Source organism: Chiloscyllium plagiosum, unplaced genomic scaffold, assembly GCF_037043375.1.
Source record: "Chiloscyllium plagiosum isolate Xiang-an unplaced genomic scaffold, Cpla_swu_hap1 HiC_scaffold_17, whole genome shotgun sequence".
Taxonomy (NCBI): Eukaryota; Metazoa; Chordata; class Chondrichthyes; order Orectolobiformes; family Hemiscylliidae; genus Chiloscyllium; species Chiloscyllium plagiosum.
Window position 1 is genome coordinate 593,501 of NW_028270155.1, and position 20,169 is coordinate 613,669.

The 20,169-nt window shown below is 44.5% G+C and overlaps 1 protein-coding gene across 1 annotated transcript in view; it reads right to left on the reverse strand.

Annotated features, from left to right (window-relative positions):
* The window catches only part of utp4 (UTP4 small subunit processome component), a 71,427-nt gene that overhangs the window by 47,326 nt on the left and 3,932 nt on the right, over window positions 1-20,169 (reverse strand). The window contains exon 3 of the mRNA XM_043706465.2: window positions 5,121-5,205. Within this exon, the coding sequence (XP_043562400.1) occupies window positions 5,121-5,205 (85 nt within the window). The remainder of the gene's footprint in view (window positions 1-5,120; window positions 5,206-20,169) is intronic.

Genomic DNA, 20,169 nt, shown 5'->3' on the forward strand with positions numbered 1-20,169 from the left:
ACACTGACACAATGTATTCATTTGGAACCCCATCTATGTCCTCTGGTTCCATGAGCAAATTACCACTGTGATCTTTAATGAGCCCTACTCTCTCCCTTATTATCCTTTTACTCAATGTTTTTGCTTCTTTATCCATAGTACTTTACTTTCTCAGAAACCAATTACTTGTCTAAATACAATTTCCCTTTCACAAAACCATGTTGATCCTGTGTGGTTATCTTGAAATTGTTTGAAATACTTGCTATGTGATTTTTACTAATAATTTTTAACATTTTCATTGTATTAAGCTAACTCCCCTATAGTTTCCTGCAATAGGGATACTGTTTTCCCCATTCTCCTGCTTTCTCTCCTTAACTTTTGATCCCATTAGTAATCAAGAACCCAACTATCTCTGTCTTAAATACAGTGAAAAAATTGGCCCCCACGGCCTTCGGCAGTCACGAGCTCCACAGAAATTCCTCCTTATTGTTTTTGAAAAGTTGAGTTACATTGGAATTTTTCAGTCTAAAAGAACTATCCCCATATCTAGGGGTTTTTGGAAAGTTGAAAACAAAAGCATCAACTAGTAACTTCTTTTAAGAACCTAGGATGAAGTCCGTTAAAACACAGGAACTAGTTGGAGTTATGGGCTGACAATCTGCTGATTGTAATTTTATTCAGGTCCTCCCTCCTTCCATTTTCCAACCTACTGCTAAATGTGGGATGCTACTTGTATCTTCTATATCGAAAAAATTCTGATTTATTCATACCGAGGTTTTCTATTTCTGCAAGTACTATAAACTTACATTATACAGGTGTCAGATCTCACGGTGGGAGAGCACTTTGGTGAAAGTGATCACAACTGCCTCACATTTACCATAGCCTTGGAGAGTGAAAGGAGCAGTTACCGAGGGAAGATATTTAATTGGGGAAAAGGAAATTATGACGCTATCAGACAGAAGTTGGGAAGTACAGACTGGGAGCAATTGTTCCACAGAAAGGGCACAGCAGACACGTGGAGACTATTTAAGGAGCAGTTGTTGCAAGTGATGCACAAATTTGTTCCTCTGAGACAGGTAAGAAGGGGTGAGATTAAGGAACCTTGGATGACGAGAACAGAGGAGCTTCTCGTGAAAAGGAAGAAGGCAGCTTACATAAGGTGGAGGAAGCAAGGATCTAGCACAGCTTTAGAGGATTACAGGCTTGCTAGAAAGGACTGAGGAGAGCCAGGATTAGATTAGATTACATTACAGTGTAGAAACAGGCCCTTCGGCCCAACAAGTCCACACCGACCCGCCGAAGCGAAACCCACCCATACCCCTACATTTACCCCTTACCTAACACTACGGGCAATTTAGCATGGCCAATTCACCTGACCCTGCACATCTTTTGGACTGTGGGAGGAAACCGGAGCACCCGGAGGAAACCCACGCAGACACGGGGAGAACGTGCAAACTCCACACAGTCAGTCGCCTGAGGCGGGAATTGAACCCGGGTCTCAGGCGCTGTGAGGCAGCAGTGCTAACCACTGTGCCACCGTGCCGCCCACAAGGGGGCACAAAAAAAGGCTTGGCAAGAAGGATTAGGGAGAGCCCAAAGGCATTTTACTCATACGTGAGGAATAAGAGAATGATCAGGGAGAAAGTAGGGCCGATCAGGGATAGCGGAGGGAACTTGTGCGTGGAGAATGAGCAGATAGGGGAAGCCCTAAATAAGTTTTTTGCTTTGGTTTTCCCCGAGGAAAGGGAACTTGTTGTAAATAAAAACTTCGAGGAGCTGGGATACAGTCTTGACCAAATCAAGATTGATGAAGTTGATGTGCTAGAAATTTTGGAAAACATTAAGATTGATAAGTCCCCAGGGCCAGACCAGATTTATTCTAGGCTGCTCCGGGAAGCGAGAAAGGGGGTTTCTAAGCCACTGACAAGGATATTTGCCTCCTCACTCTCCACAGGAGTTGTACCGGAGGATTGGAAGGAGGCAAATGTTGTTCCTCTTTTCAAGAAGGGGAATAGGGAAATCCCTGGCAATTACAGACCAGTCAGTCTTACATCTGTGGTCAGCAAAGTTTTGGAAAGAATTCTGAGGGATAGGATTTATGATTATTTGGAAAAGCATAGCGTGATTAAAGGCAGTCAGCATGGCTTTGTGAGGGGCAGGTCATGCCTCACAAATCTTATTGGGTTCTTTGAGGAGGTGTCAAGACAGGTTGGTGACGGTCGAGCAATGGATGTGGTGTATATGGACTTCAGCAAGGCATTTGATAGGTCTCCCCATGGTAGGCTCATTCATAAAGTCAGGATGTATGGGATACAAGGAGATTTGGCTGTCTGGATTCAGAATTGGCTGGCTGACAGAAGGCAGAGAGTGCTTGTAGATGGAAAGTATTCTGCCTGGAGGACAGTGTTGAGTGGGGTCCCGCAGGGCTTTGTTCTTGGGCCTCTGCTCTTTGAAGCTTTTATAAATGACCTGGATGAGGAGGTTGAGGGGTGGGTTAGCAAATTTGCAGATGACACAAAGGTTGGAGGTGTCGTTGATAGTATAGAGGGCTACTGCAGGCTGCAGTGCGACATAGACAGGATGCAGAGCTGGGCTGAGAAATGGCAGATGGAATTCAACCTGGATAAATGCGAAGTGATGCATTTTGGAAGGTCTAACTCGAATGCTGAATATAGGATTAAAGACAGGATTTTTGGCAGTGTGCAGGAACAGAGGGATCTGGGTGTACATAGATTCCTCAAAGTTGCCACCCCAGTGGATAGGGTTGTTAAGAAAGCATATGATGTTTTGGCTTTCATTAACAGGGGAATCGAGTTTAAGAGCCGCGAGGTTTTGCTACAGCTCTACAAGTCCCTGGTGAGACCACACTTGGAATATTGTGTCCAGTTCTGGTCACCCTACTATAGGAAAGATATAAAGGCTTTGGAGAGGGTGCAAAGGTTTACCAGGATGCTGCCTGGACTGGAGGGTTGAATAAGCTTGGACTTTTCTCTCTGGAGAAAAGGAGGACGAGAGGAGACCTGATCGAGGTATCCAAGGTAATGAGAGGAATAGATAGAGTCAATAGCCAGAGGCTTTTCCCCAGGGCATGATTGACTGGTACGAGAAGTCATAGTTTGAAGATATTAGGAGGAAGGTATAAAGGAGACATGAGAGGTAGGTTCTTTACGCAGAGAGTTGTGAATGCATGGAATGTGGTGGTGGAAGCGAAGTCATTGGGGACAATTAAGCGACTGCTGGACATGCACATGGATAGCAGTGAGTTGAGGGATGCGGAGGTTAAGTTACTATATTTTACATTAGGATTAAATCTCGGCACAACATCGTGGGCCAAAGGGCCTGTTCTGTGCTGTACTTTTCTATGTTCTATATTATCTTGCATCAAAAATGCATTAATTGGCTCCTCCCTACATTAAAATTAATTTGCAATGTGACTACTCATTTCATTAGTCTGTTCATGGTTATTCTTTTGATTCATTCACAGCATGGAACTTAGTGAACTTGATGTGTTGTTATAATAATCTAGTTGTTTCACCATTGTTATTATTGATAGAAGCTTTCTATTCCAGATTCCTGACTTTAAATTTCACAGCTGCCCTAGTGGGTTTCAAACTTCTGTCTCCAGGTGATGAGATCAGGACTCTGGATTAATAACATAACTGCAAGATATTGTTGGAAGAGAGACATGCTGATGAAGCTTTTTGACTTGCATTTAATCAGGACGGTATTACAAGCACCAAATCTCAAATGTACTAAAACACCTATTGATCATTCAGAGTTGACTTGCTTATTTGTAACTTAACCAAAAGGTTTGGCTAACTGTTTCCTGGTGCATTCTCCGTAGCAACAACTTGATCGAGTCCACTTACCAATCAATTAGCACCTACATTTCTCATGCAGTTTAATTTGTTATTCTCCTTGAGTTCTGGTATTTTTGTTGTTCTGTACTGTTGAATGCCAGACAAAAGCCTTTGACAGTATGTCTTTTTTTCAACCATACACAACTTCTGTACTACTAAGTACGTACACTCCAAAATTTATGTACATTTCTCAGGCACGTGCCAAGTTGCAGTCTCTATTCGTAACTTACTACTATTGACTATTGTTGCAAAGTTGGGTAGAGTAATTGTAGCTTGGAAGACAGCAAGTTCAAATTTGGATTTTGTAAAATTGTGAAGTTGTGAAAATATTGTGTGGTTCCTTTAAAAGCTGGTGTTTTATCAGTGCTTAAAATGGATGTTTGTGTGCAGCAGCTCAAGTTTGCAGGTGCACAGAGAGCCTGAAATGAAACTTTTATATCGCAAGGCCGTACAGTTAGCAGGCCAAGCAGTCTTTAGTCAAGACAACAAGTTTTAGGTTTAGCCAATCAATTTGAATCAGGCCCTTAGATATCAAAAACCTACCAACTTTAAATCTGATGATTTTGGCAACCTAGGACCAATCCGATTGTAAAAATACGAATGGGTCATCAAGGGTACAAAAGAAGGGGGCAGTTGAAAAATTGGCGGAGCTAACTGCCATCCTGCCAGAGTTAACAGCTCTCAAGAGAGAACTTGTTCCTCACAGTCATTTACCTATTACAGAAAGTACCATCCAAATAAGAATGGTACCAATGACGAATAAACAGCAGAGAAGATATTCCTGACAGAAGAGACAGAAGGCAGCACAGAAAAATTCATAAGACATATTATCTGGCTGTAATTTCCAGAAAATAAATGCTATTTTTTTGGTACATGAGTGGGATTTATATTTGTTGGAACAACATGTTTTATTCAGGAATAGGTAATAGTAAGAAGGGATTTATTTGGTTTGTTAATAGTTTAGTTAATTTGCTCACTGTTAGAGAGTTAGATAAATAAGTTGTCACTTGTTGTGTCAAGGATTTATTTAATTTAACCACTAAAAGTTGCTGAACAGTGGGTTACACTGCTTTTCACACATTATAGGGAGAGGTGTTCCTCTCTGGATGTTTTAGTTTTAGTTCTCAGATGGGTGGATGAGGGGTCAATCTCCATTTTATAACATATGAATACTAACATGTGACATTGAGACAGGGTGGTCAGCACCTGACCCTCTGGCCAATTGTGCTGTTAGGCTTAGGATCACTGATATCACAAAAGATGAGACTCATTGCTTCAAACCTTTTTGACGATCTAGATTTCTCTCAAACTGAAGTTTTCCTGGAAGAATTTCAAATAATTTGACTGAGCCATCTTCACATCCGACCTACAGGTAACAGAGACATGTAGCCATTAATGACCTATGTACATACCACTGGACCAGAATCACATTTAGATTTGGCAATCAAATTAAAATAAAACCTTTCAGTTCATAAATTCACAGTAGATAAAAGCTTTGAAGTGAAAGAAAAAAAGATATTTTGCAGACAGTCACTTGAAATCAGATTTTTAAAGAAATACTCTTGGAAATGAAATAAATTTTCCTCATATTCTTTGAATCCGACCTTCTCACCATCATAAAGTCAGATGTGGGGATATTCGTTCATGATTGTACAATGTTCAACATCAACACCTCCGGCATTGAAGCAGTTCATGGCCATACCCAGCAAAGCCTGAGCTTGGGCTCACAAGTGGGAAATAATATTGGTACCACATAACAATAACCACATCTAAAAAGAGAAGATCTAACTAATGCCCTTGATATTAAATGGCATTTCCATCACTGAATCCCCCACCATTAACATCCTGAGGACTACCACTGATCTGAACCTGAACTGGACCAGCCATGTAAATCATCTCCTGGTTCCATAAATTGTGCCCTTACAGAGCAGAAAGTAACACCAGTGGAACACAGTCCACTTGTCTGGATGAGTGCAACAACACTCTAAGAAATTCAACATGAACCAGTACAAAGTAGCCTGCTGGACTGGCATGTCATCTAAAATGTTCAACATAGTCCTCCACCATCATGTATAGTAGTAGTTGTGTATATGATCTACAAACTGCACTGCAACTACTCACCAAAACTCTTAAGACAGCAACTTCCAAACCCACAACCAAGAACAGAACTTTCTGAAAAGGCTCAGCAGGGCTCGCAGCATCGAAACCAGAGTTGAAAAATGTGATGCTGGAAAAACACAGCAGGCTAGGCAGCATCTGAGGAGCAGGAGAATCGACGTTTCGGGCATAAGCCCTTCTTCAGGAATGAGGAATGTGTCCCAGCATCGGTAGTCCTCACTTTCTCCTAGCATCAAAACCAGAGTCAATGTTTCAGATCTGGTGACCCTTTCTCAGAACTACTGAGCTTTTCCAGAAATTTCTGTTCTGATTGACAGCGTACACAGTTCTTTCGATTTTTGTTCTTCCAAATTCACAACTTCTACCAGTTAGAAGAACAAGAGAACACTTAAACACGCAAGTTTTATATGACCAGAATCTGCCCCAGCTGGACTTAATGAAACATGAGAAAAAACTTCAAAAACCATGCAACAAAAAGTCTATCCTCAGTACATATATAGGGTGGTCCCTAGTTTGTCAACACGTTCTGTTCTTGAGTCTGTCATAGAGATGTACAGCATGGAAACAGACCTTTCAGTCCAACTTGTCCATGCCGACCAGATATCCCAACCCAATCTAGTTCTATCTGCCAGCACCCAGCGCATATCCCTCCAAACCCTTCCTATTCATATACCCATCCAGATGCCTCCTAAATGTTGCAATTGTACTAGCCTCCACCATTTCCTCTGGCAACTCATTCCACACACACACTGCCCTCTACATGGAAAAAGTTGCCCTTTAGGTCCCTTTTATCTTTTTCCCCTCTCACTCTAAACCTATGCCCTCTGGTTCTGGACTCTGCCACCCCAGGGAAAATACCTTGTCTATTTACCCTATCCATGTCCCTCATGATTTTATAAACCTCTATAAGGTCACCCCTCAGCTTCTGACGCTACAGGGAAAATAGTCCGGACCTGTTCAGCCTCTCCCTATATCTAAAATCTTCCAATCCTGGCAACATACTTGTAAATCTTTTCTGAACTCATTCAAGTTTCACAACATTCTTCCGATAGGAAGGAGACCAGAATTGCACGCAATATTCCAACAGTGGCCTAACCAATGTCCTGTATAGCTGCAACATGACCTCCCAACTCCTGTACTCAATATCCTGACCAATAAAGGAAAGCACACCAAACGCCTTCTTCACTATCCTATCTACTCCACATGCAAGGAACTATGGACCTGCACTCCAAGGTCTCTTTGTTCAGCAACACTCCCCAGGACCTTACCATTAAATGTACAAGTCCTGCTAAGATTTGTTTTCCCAAAATGCACCACTTCGCATTTATCTGAATTAAACTCCATCTGCCACTCTTCAGCCCATTGGCTCATTTGGTCAACCTGAGGTAACCGCCTTTGCTGTCCACTACACCTCCAATTTTGGTGTCATCTGAGATCCAACCTTGCTAACCAGTCTCCCATGGGGAACCTTGTGGAATGCCTTACTGAAGTCCATATAGATCACATCTACTGCTCTGCCCTCATCAATCCCCTTTGTTACTTCCTCAAAAAACTCAATCAAGTTTGTGACACATGATTTCCCATGCGCAGAGCAATGTTGACTATCCCTAATCGGTCCCTGCCTTTCCAAATACATGTACGTCCTCTCCCTCAGGATTCCCTCCAACAACTTGCCCACCACTGACATCAGGCTCACTGGTCTCTAGTTCTTTGGCTTGTCCTTACCAAAATTCCTAAATCGTGGCACCATGTTAGCCAACTTCCAGTCTCCGGCACCTCACCTGAAACTACTGATGATACAAATATCTCAGCAAGAGGCCCAACAATCTCTTCCCTAGCTTCCCATAGAGTTCTAGGTTACACCTGATATGGTCCTGGGGATTTATCCACTTTTATGCGCTTCAAGACATCCAGCACTTCCTCCTCTGTAATATGGACATTTTTCAAGATGTCACCATCTATTTCCCTACATTCTATATCTTCCAAGTCCTTTTCCACAGTAAATACTGATGCAAAATACTTGTTTAGTATCTCCCCCACCTCATGCGACTCCACAAAAAGAATGCTTTGCTGATCTTTGAAGGGGCCTATTCTCTCCCTAGTTATCCTTTTGTCTTCAATATATTTGTAAAAACCTTTGGATTCTCCTTAATTCTATTTACCAAAGCTATCTCATGTACCATTTTTGCCCTCCTGATTTCCCTCTTAAGTATACTCTTCCTTCCTTTATACTCTAAGGATTCACTTGATCAATCCTGTCCATACCTGACATATGCTTCCTTCTTTTTCTTAACCAAACCCTCAATTTCTTTTGTCATCCAGCATTCCCCACACCTACCAGCCTTTCCTTTCAGCCTAACAGGAATATACTGTCTCTGGATTCTCGTTATCTCATTTCTGAAGGCTTCCCATTTTCCAGCCGTCCCTTTACCTGCGAACATCTGCCCCCAATCAGCTTTTGAAAGTTCTTCCCTAATACCATCAAAATTAGCCTTTCTGCAACTTAGAACTTCAACCTTTAGATTGGGTCTGGCTTTTTCCATCACTAGTAGGTACATCCACGTACTGAATCAGAAAGTTTTCGTGTACATGCTTAGCAACTTCCTCTCCATCTAAACCCTTAACACGATGGCAGTCCCACTCTACATTTGGAAATTTAAAATCCCCGATCATAACCACCCTATTATTCTTACAGATAACATATCTCCTTACAAATTTGTTTCTCAATTTCCACTAACTATTAGGGGGTCTATAATACAATCCCAATCAGGTGATCATCCCTTTGTTATTTCTCAGTTCCACCCAAATAACTTCCCTGGATGTATTTCCAGGAGTATCCTCCCTGAGTACAACTGTAATGCATCTCTTATCAAAAACACCACTCTCCCTCCTCTCTTGCCTCCCTTTCTGTCGTTCCTGTAGCATTTGTATCCTGGAACATTAAGCTGCCAGTCCTGTCCATCCCTGAGCCACATTTTTGTAATTGCTATGGTATCCCAGTCCAACTTGGGATATCATAGCAATTGCCCTGAGTTCATCTGCCTTCCCTGTTAGACCTCTTGCATTGAAATAAATGCAGTTTAATTTATCAGTGTTACCTTGTTCTCTGCTTTGTCCCTGCCTACCCTGATGGTTTGGCTCACTTCTTTTCTCAACTGTACCAGTCTCAGATTGACCTCTTTCCTCACTATCTCCCTGGGTCCCACCACCTTACTATTTTAAATCCTCCCGAGCAGCTCTCACAAATCTCCCTGCCAGTATATCAGCCCCCTTCTAATTTAGGTGCAATCCAACATTCTAGTACAGGTCACTTCTACCCCAAAAGAGATTCCAATGATCCAAAAATGTGAATCCTTCTCCCATACACCAGCTCCTCAAGGCATGCATTAATCTGCTCTATCCTCTTATTCCTACCCTCATTGGCTCGTAGCACCGGGAATAATCCAGATATTACTACTCTCGTGGACCGTCTTTTTAAATTCCAGCCTCTCTGAATTCTCCCTTCAGAATCTGAACCTTTTCCCTTCCTACCTCGTTGGTTCCAATGTGTACAGTGATCTCTTGATGGGTCCTCTCCTCCTTGAGAACACTTTACACCCTGTCTGAGGCATTCTTGATCCTGGCACCAGGGAAGCAACGCACCATTCTGATTTTTCACTCCTGGCCACAGAAATATCTGTCTGTGCCTCGGACTAGAGAGTCCCCTAACATGATCGATCTCTTGAAATCTGATGTACCCCTCATTGCATTAGAGCCAGTCTCAATACCAGAAACTTGGCTGTTCATGCTACATTCACCTGAGAATCCATCACTCCCGACACTTTCCAAAACAGCATACTTGTTTGAAATGGGGATAGCCACAGTAGGCACGACCTGCCTACCTCTCTTACAGTCACATAGATGGGTTAAATCTAGGAAAGGTATCTGCAACTATTCTCCCTTCCTATAACTACTATCGATCACACCCTCTTGTAAATTCCTCATTGCCTCTAACTGTCTCTCCAACCATTCCATTCGAGCTGACAGGATTTGCAACCAACGACATTTATTGCAGATACAATCTTCAGTAACACAAACTCTGCCTAAACTCCCACATCCAACAAGAAGAACATAGCACTCTACTACAGGTTATTTTTGCTTCTTCCAATCTGCAGACCCAGAAAATAGCCCCGTCTTATTCCTCTGCAAAACACTGCTCCAGGCTAATTTAACACTTACTTTAATATCTCTCTCTCTTGCACTGACCTTACCATGTGCTGCCTTTGTCTGTTCCTCTCCCTGTTAAAAGTGCCATTGTTTTGACTTTTGTTTTCTCCAAAGTTCCAAAACAATGCAACAACATATAAAACAGTAATTGCTGTTCCTGGAATTTGAGGAAATCACCTCCAACACCAAAGATACCTCAAACAAAGGAGCAGCTGTTACAGCCAGAAATGTTTCCCATCCCCCATCTCTGTATTTACTGTGTAGCATGTGATTTCATTTGAGAGTTATTACAACAGTAATTAACTTTCCAAATTGTTAGCAAATGAAATTTTTTTAAAAATTCATTTATGGGGTGTGGGCTTCTCTGTACAGGCTAGCATTACTATCCATCCTTAAGCGAGAGATAGGACAGCGAAGGAGGGGTGAGGGGAGTAAAGAGAGAGGGGTTGTAGAGGAGGGAAGTCAGAGGGGCAGGGAGGAGAGAAGCTAGCTCTGGTGGAGGAGAGAAGAGAAAGAGCAGTGCTGAGGGGATGGAGGGGGAGAAAAGAGAAAGAGAGGTGGGGGAGGGAAGACGAGATAGCAGTGGGGGAAAAGAGAAAGAGGGGCAAGGGTGGGAGTGGGGAGAGATTGGGGGTGGGAAGTAGAGAGGGAGGCTTGATGAGGGGTGAGAAGGGGGCTGGGTGGGGTGAGAAGACACAGACGGGCTGGGGTGAGGACATGAGAGAATGGAGCTGGGGAAAAGAAAAAGAGAGAGGGGCTGATGGAGGGAGCCCGGGGAAGGAGAGTGACAGAGATGATCCAGGTAATTGTAGACCAGTGAGCCTTACATCTGTTGTAGGAAATGTTTTGGAAAGGATTATAAGAGATAAGATTTATAATCAGCTCGCAAGCAACCATGTGATTGCAGATAGTCAACATGGTTTCATCAAGGGCAGGTCATCTTTCACAAGCCTCATTCAGTTTTTTGAGAAGGTGACTAAGCATGTGGAGAAGGATAGGGCAGTTGGCGTGGTGTATATGGACTTCAGTAAAGACTTTGATAAGGCTTCACATGGTAGGCTGTTGGAGAAAACAGGGTGATTTAGCAGTTTGGATTAGAAATTGGTGATCTGTATGAAGGCAGCGATTGGTGGTTGATGGAAAATATTCAGCCCGGAGTCCAGTTACTTGTGGTGTGACACAAGGATCTGTTTTGGGACCACTGCTGTTTGTCATTTTTATAAACGCAGGCATAGGTGGATGCGTTAGTAAGTTTGCAGATGACATTAAAGTCGGTGGAGTAGTGCACAGAGTGGAAGAATGTTGCAGATAGCAGGGGGACTTGGATAAACTGCAGAATTGGGCTGAGAGGTGGCAAATGGAGTTCAACGCAGATAAATGAGAGGTGAATAACAGGAAGGTAGAATACTGAGTTGATGGAAAGATTCTTGGTAGTGTGGATGTGCAGAGGGATCTTGGAGTCCACATACATAGATCCCTGAAAGTTGCCTGCCAGGTTGATAGTGCTGTTAAGGCGGCATATGGTGTGTTAGGTTTTATTGGTAGAGGGATTGAGTTCTGGAGCTGTAATGTCATGCTGCAACTACACAAAACGCTAGTGCGGGCGCACTTGGAATATTGTGTATAGTTCTGGTCGGCCCATTACAGGAAGGGTGTGGAAACATTGGATAAGGTGCAGAGGAGATTTACCAGGATGTTGCCTGGTCTGGAGGGAAGGTCTTATGGGAAAAGGCTGAGAGACTTGAACCTGTTCTCAATGGAGAGAAGGCAGCTAAGAGGGGGTCCAGCATCTGCAGACCTCACTTTCTCCTCCAGCTAAGAGGGGGATCTGATAGAGACATACAAGATGATCAGAGGATTAGATAGGGTAGACAGTGAGAGTCTTTTTCTTAGGATGATGAGGGAGAATAGCTACAAATTGAGTGGTTTAAGACAGATATTGGGGGGTGGGGTGGAGTGGAGAAGGGCCAGGAGTGGCAGGTCAAAGAATGGCCTTGGGGAGCGGGGGTGGGGGTGGCCCAATGGAAGACATGAGTCAGAGGCAGAGAGGGAGGGGGTGGGGAGAATGTGGGAACAAGCCAAGGGGGACTTGGTGGGCGGAGAGAAGAGAGAAGTGGGGTGGAGGTAACAGAGAGGCCAGGGTTGTGGGCAGGGGATACAAGAGAAAGAGAGGGGCTGGGAGGTGGAGAGGAGAGAAGAGAGAGAGCAGGGCTGAGGGGAGGGAGCAGGGAGAAGAGAAAAGGACTGTGTGTGTGGGGGGAAGCAGAGAGACAGACTGGTGAGGTGGGGGGTAGGATAGGGAGAGATGAGAGAGGGATGGGAGCTTGGTGGGTGGAGAGAAGAGAGAAGTGGGGGTGGGGGGGTAGGAAAGAGAGAGGGGCCGTGGGGGGGATAGAAGAGAGAAAGGGGCTGGGTGGGGTTGGGGACAAGAGAGTTTGCGGCCAGGTTGAGCCAGGGGAAGATGAGAGACAGACAGAGGGGTGGAGGACAGAGAATGAGTGGCAGGGGCTGGGAGTGGGAAGAGGGGTGGGAACTCGGTGGGGGAATACAAAAAAGACCTTGGGGTGGGAGACAAAGTGTGACAGAGAGAGAGAGAGAGAGAGAGAGAGAGAGAGAGAGAGAGAGAGAGAGAGAGAGACACACACACACACACACACACACACACACACACACACACACACACACACAGAGAGAGAGAGAGAGAGAGAGAGAGAGAGAGAGAGAGAGACAGACAGAGAGATACACACACAGATACAGACAGAGAGAGTCAAAGAGAGAGAGATACACACAGACAGACATAGAGAGAGAGAGAGAGAGAGAGAGAGAGAGAGAGACAGACAGACAGACAGAGAGATACACACACAGATACAGACAGAGAGAGTCAAAGAGAGAGAGATACACACAGACAGACATAGAGAGAGAGAGAGAGAGAGAGAGAGAGAGAGAGAGAGAGAGAGAGAGAGAGAGAGAGAGAGAGAAGAGAGAAAGAGAGAGAGAGAGAGAGAGAGACACACACAGAGAGAGAGAGAGAGAGAGAGAGAGAGAGAGAGAGACAGACAGAGAGATACACACACAGATACAGACAGAGAGAGTCAAAGAGAGAGAGATACACACAGACAGACATAGAGAGAGAGAGAGAGAGAGAGAGAGAGAGAGAGAGAGAGAGAGAGAGAGAGAGAGAGAGAGAGAGAGAAGAGAGAGAGAGAAGAGAGAGAGAGAGAGAGAGAGAGAGAGAGAGAGACACACACAGAGACGCAGAGAGAGAGAGAGACAGGGGACTGGAGGGTGCGGAAGCAGCGAGACACAGATGAAAGTGAGGACTGCAGATACTGGAGATTAGAGTCGAGAGTGTGGTGCTGGAAAAGCACAGCCGGTCAGGCCACATCCAAGGGGCAGGAAAATCGACATTTTGGGATAAAGCCCTTTATCAGGAATGATGCTTTTGGGTCAGGGGGCTGAGAGATAAATGGGAGGGAGTGGGGCTGGGGATACGGTAGCTAAGAATGCAATAGGTAGATGAAGTTGAGAGAGAAGGTGATAGGTTGGAGAGGAGGGTGGATTGGATAGATGGGAAAGATGATGGACAGGGCAAGAGGGTGGTGCCGAGCTGGAGGCTTGGGACTGGGATATGGTGGGGGAGGGGTATTGAGGAAACTGGTGAAATCCACATTAATTCCATGTAGTGTTGCACTTCCTGCGGTGGTAGGGGAAGGTGCCGGGAGTGGGGCAAGGGTTAGTGGGGGAGCGTGGATCTGACAAGTGAGCCATGGAGGGAATGGTCTCTCTGAAATGCTGATAGGGGTGGGGAGGGAAATATATCCCTAGTGGTGCAGTCTGTTTGTAGGTGACAGACGTGGTGGAGGGTGAGGCAATGTGTACGGAGATTGGCGCAGCGTAAGTTGAGGATGGAAGGCAAGGATGGGGGTGGGGTGGGGTTCTGTCCTTCTTGCGTTGAGAGGGGTGGGGTTCAAAGTTTGGGCGAAGATTTGTAGCTCGGGTACTCGTTGTTATGGTTTTGTTCGCCGAGCTGGAAGTTTTTGTTGCAAACGTTTCGTCCCCTGGCTAGGCGACATCATCAGTGCTTGGGAGCCTCCTGCGAAGCGCTTCTTTGATGTTTCCTCCGGTGTTTATAGTGGTCTGTCCCTGCCGCTTCCGGTTGTCAGTTTCAGCTGTCCGCTGTAGTGGTTGGTATATTGGGTCCAGGTCGATGTGTTTGTTGATGGAGTTTGTGGATGAATGCCATGCCTCTAGGAATTCCCTGGCTGTTCTCTGTCTGGCTTGCCCTATGATAGTAGTGTTGTCCCAGTCGAATTCATGTTGCTTGTTGTCTGCGTGTGTGGCTACTAAGGATAGCTGGCCGTGTCGTTTCGTGGCTAGTTGGTGTTCATGTATGCGGATTGTTAGCTGTCTTCCTGTTTGTCCTATATAGTGTTTAGTGCAGTCTTTGCATGGGATTTTGTACACTACATTCGTCTTGCTCATGTTGGGTATCGGGTCCTTCGTTCTGGTGAGTTGTTGTCTGAGCGTGGCTGTTGGTTTGTGTGCCGTTATGAGTCCTAGGGGTCGCAGTAGTCTGGCTGTCAGTTCCGAGATGCTCCTGATGTATGGTAGTGTGGCTAGTCCTTTTGGTTGTGGTATGTCCTCGTTCCGTGGTCTTTCTCTTAGGCATCTGTTGATGAAGTTGCGCGGGTATCCGTTTTTGGCGAATACCTTGTATAGGTGTTCCTCTTCTTTTTGCAGTTCTGGTGTACTGCAGTGTGTTGTGGCCCTTTTGAATAGTGTCCTGATACAGCTTCGTTTGTGTGTGTTGGGGTGGTTACTTTCATAGTTTAGGACTTGGTCTGTGTGTGTGGCTTTCCTGTATACCCTTGTAGTGAATTCTCCGTTCGGTGTTCTCTGTACCCTCACGTCTAGGAATGGGAGTTGGCTATCCTTTTCTTCTTCTCTCGTGAATCGGATTCCTGTTAGTGTGGTGTTGATGATCCGGTGTGTTTTTTCTATTTCCGTGTTTTTAATGATTACAAACGTGTCATCGACATAACTAACCCAGAGTTTGGGTTGAATTTGTGGTAGGACTGTTTGTTCTAACCTTTGCATAACTGCCTCTGCTATGAGTCCCGAGATTGGTGATCCCATGGGTGTTCCGTTGATTTGTTCATATATCTGGTTGTTGAATGTGAAATGTGTTGTGAGGCACAAGTCCAGTAGTTTAAATATGCCGTCTTTGTTGATAGGTTCAGCGTCCTGTTTTCTGTTCTGTATGTCCAGTAGGTTGGCTATTGTTTCTCTGGTTAGGGTTTTGTCAATCGAAGTGAACAGTGCCGTCACGTCGAATGATATCATGGGGTGGGGTTCAAGGGCAGAGGTGCAGGAAGCGGAGGAGATGCGCTGGAGGGCATCGTCGACCACGTGCGGGGGGAAATTGCCATCTTGGAAGGAGGCAGCTATCTGGCCTGATACCTGCCCTTCACCTCTTCATTTCTAACTGTCGCCATGACGTAGACTGCCTCAACCTGTCCACCACCACATCCCCCCACCCCCACTCAAACCTCCCACCCTCGCAACGTGCAGCCCTGGGGATTGTTGTTGAACAGACAAACATGAAAATGCAGGTTCATAGTTCCTTCAAAGTGGCATTGCAGGTGGAAAAAGGGTCGTGAAGAAAGCATTTGGTAGGCTGCCTTCATTGGTCAGAGCGTTGACTACTGAAGTTGAGACATCATTTTGCAGCTGTACAAGACATTAGAGTATTACACACAATCCTGATCTCCATGCTATATGAAAAATGTTATTAAACCAGGAAGGGGAGAGACAAAAATTACAAGGACGTTTCTGGGACTGGAGGGTTTGAGTTATAAGGATGCTGGAACTTTCTTCCCTGGCATTCCAGTGACTTTACAGAGGTTTATAAAATTTTGAGGGACATAGATAAGCTGAATAGTCAGGGTCTTTTTTCCAGGGGTAGGAGAGTCCAAACCAGAGGGCATAGGTTTAAGGTGAGAGGGGAAAAATTTACAAGGGACCTGAGGTGCAACTTTTTCACAGAGGATGGTGTATGTATTGAACAAGCTGCCAGAGGAAGTGGAGGAAGCGGGTACGATTACAACATTTAAATGACATTTGGAACATGAATAGGAAAGACTCAGAGGGAATTTAGGATACATGGTTGGCATGGATGAAGTGGACCAAAGGGTCTGTTCCTATGACTCTAGGTGGCACACAGAAGGCTTCTAAGTAAGAACCCACAGAGTTAAGGTAGAGGCATGGATAGAGCATTGACTGACTGGCAGAAGACAGAGTAGGGATAAAAGGGATCTTTCTCAGGATAGCAGCTTGTGACTAATGGAGTTCTACAGAGATCAGTGTTGGGACCACAACCGTTCACATTATACATTAGTAATGTGGACAGAGGAACTCAGGCTATTGTTGGTAACTTGCAGATAACACAAAGATAGGTGGAGGGACACAGGTAGTGTTGAGGAAGCAGGGTGTTTGCAGAATGACTTGGACAAGTGGGCAAAGAAGTGACAGATTGAATACAATGTGGTAAAGTGTGAGGTAATACATTCTGGTACGAAGAATAGAGACACAGACTATTTTCTAAATGGGGAAAGGCTTTGGAAATATGAAGCATAAAGGGGCACGAGTCCTTATTCAGAATTCTCAAAGTTAACATGCAGTTTCGGTTAGCCGTTAGGAAGGCAAATGTAATGTTGGCATTCATTTCAAAAGGGCTAGAAAACAGGAACAGAAATGTACTGCTAAGACTATACAAGGCTTTGGTCAGGCCACATTTAGAATATTGTGATCAGTTTTGGGCCTAGTATCTAAGGAAAGATGTGCTGGTGGTGGAGGGGGCCACGAAAATGTTTATAAGAATGATTCTAGGAACGAAGAGATTGTCATTTCAGGAACGATTCAGGATTCTGGATCTGTACTCAGAGTCACAGATGTACAGAATAGAAACAGACACAGACCCTTCGGTCAACTCGTCCACGTACTTCAGCTATCCTAAAGTAATCCGCGGGTAGTTCTCCTATAACACCATATTTGTGCTCCCATGAGACATGTTATAGAAAATCATGCAATAGAAAAAAATGGGGCCTATGGGAAAAACAGGGTTAGAACCTCCAATAATACGAGTAAAAATCAAATCAAAAATAACATTTAGTCTAACACAAACAAAAGTACAGTCAAAGTAAATTTTGACCTCTTGCAACTGACTTGTTGTATGGTACTGTATAGTGCAACGCATTAGAATTTTCATCTGATAACTTCCGATTGGCATCTACACCTGCTGGCTACACTACATTCTAGCCAGTCTTCGAATCCCATCGAATGGCAACACTGCACAAGTCAGATCCCAGAATGAAACCTGCCTAGATTGATCATGGACTGAATCTTAATTTCTTTTGCTATATGTCAGTTTTGTCAAGTTTTCAGAAGGTTTCACAGCATGATGCGCAGGGACATCTATCATCTTATTTTACAAAATCCACCTGATTTATTACCCAGCCCATCCTTTGGTGCCCCTCTCACATATTCTAGCACCATCATACACAGAACATAGAAAAGTACAGCACAGAACAGTCCCTTCAGCCCACGATGTTGTGCCAAGGATTATTCCTAATCTAAAATAAAATAAGCTAACCTACGCATCCCTCAATTCACTGCTGTCCATGTGCATGTCTAGCAGTCACTTAAATGTCCCCAATGTCTCTGCTTCTACCACCATCACTGGCAACGCATTCCATGCATTCACAACTCTCTGCGTAATGAACCTACCTCTGACATCTCTTTTATACGTTCCTCCTAATATCTTAAAACTATGATCTGTCGTGTCAGTCAATCCTGCTCTGGGGTAAAGTCTCTGGCTATTGACTCTATCCATGCCTCTCATTACCTTGGATACCTCGATAAGGTCACCTCTCTTCCTCCTTCTCTCCAGACAGGAAAGTCTGAGCTTTGTCAACCTCTGTTCATAAGGCAAGCTCTCCAGGACAGGCAGCATCCTGGTAAATCTTCTTTGCACCCTCTCCAAAGCCTCCATATCTTTCCTATAATAGTTGACCAGGACTGGACACAATATCCCAAGTGTGGTCTCATCAGGGCCTTGTAGAGCTGTAGTAAAACCTCGCAACTCTTAAACTCGATCCCCCTGTTAATGAAAGCCAAAACATCATATGCTTTCTTAACAACCCTATCCACTTGGGTGGCAACTTTGAGGAATCTATGCACTTGAACACCAAGATCCCTCTGTTCCTCCACATTGCCAAGAATCCTGTCTTTAATCCTATATTCAGCATTCCTGTTCAACCTTCCAGATGCACCACTTTGAATTTATCTAGGTTGAACTCTATGTGCCATTTCTCAGCCCAGCTCTGCATCCTGTCTATGTCGTGCTGCAGCCTGCAATAGCCCTCGATTCGATCAACGACACCTCCAACCTCTGTGTCATCTGCAAATTTACTAACCCATCCCTCAACCTCCTCATCCAAGTCATTTATAAAAACTACAAAGAGCAGAAGCCCAAGAACAGATCCCTGCAGGACACCACAAACCTCCAGCCAGAATACTTTCCATCTACAACAACACTCTGCCTTCTGTCAGCCAACCAATTCTGAATCCAGACAGCCAAATCTCCTTGTATCCCATACCTCCTGACTTTATGAATGAGCCTACCATGGGGAACCTTATCAAATGCCTTGCTGAAGTTCATATACTCCACATCACTGCTCGACCGTCGCCAACCTGTCTCGCCACCTCCTCAAAGAGCTAAATAAGATTTGTGAGGCACGACCTGCCCCTCACAAAGCCATGCTGACTGCCTTTAATCACGCTATGTTTTTCCAAATACTCATAAAGCCTACCCCTCAGAATTCTTTCCAAAACCTTGCTGACCACAGATGCAAGACTGACTGGTCTGTAATTGCCAGGGATTTCCCTATTCCCCTTCTTGAAAAGAGGGGCAACATTCGCCTCCCACCAATCCCCTGGTATGACTTTCATGGAGAGTAAGGAAGCAAAGTATACCATATGCCACTTCCAAAACAACTCCTCACTTCCTGGATATCCCAGAATTGACCAACATCCATGGTGCAGCACCATCTTTAAAAAGATATTGTGCACCCAGACAAGAACTGTCAATCCGGAGCTGCCCAAAACTGTTCCTAACATTGGCCCTAATTGTTGCAGACAATGGAAAATTGGTGCCCCTCTTTGTGGGCAGGGGACATGGAGATGCAGCTGATGGGGATAGGGTGGTGCAAAGGCAGGATATCCTTTTCTTCCAGGCCAGAGGACACCATTTTACTGGAAGCATGCCAACCTGGACCAGGGTTACCGTTCAGGCCAGTGCAGTCTCAGCTATCCAAAGGAATGCACAGAATGTAAGAAAATCAATGACCTTCTCCACTCTGCCAGTGAAAGTGCCACTATCTTTTTGTTGAAACCTCGCACTTACTCTATCTCTGCTACTGTACCCATGATTTCCTGCAAGATCTTCCCCGCTCTCTCTCATCCTCGCTGACATCTGACCCTGACTAACCCTGAATCTCTTCATAGCCTACTCTCACTCTCAGGATATCTCCACACATGCACCAAAACTAACAGTGTGCCATTCTTCTTTCTCTTCCTCACCCACCATGTGCAGTTTCCTGACTCTGACCATTCTGAGCAGCTGACTGACCATGTCCAAGCCTCTGTACTGGTACTTTTTCTGCAATTAGTAACTACAGCGATTAGTCACTGAAACAGAATCACATGAGTTTGTAGATATTCTTTAATATTTAAACATTTTTTAAACGAGAGAAAAAAACTCTCAATACAAACAACAAAGCAAAATTTCAAAATGCTCCTCAACACTGTCCTTTTACGGTTAGTCAATTCCAGTGAAATTTCACCCTTATCTCAATTTTAAGCTTTTAAATTAACAGATTGCTCCCAGCCTCTTGTCCTCAGGTTGTAAAGACATTTTCACGGTGCTTTTTCAAGTCCATGAGCATAA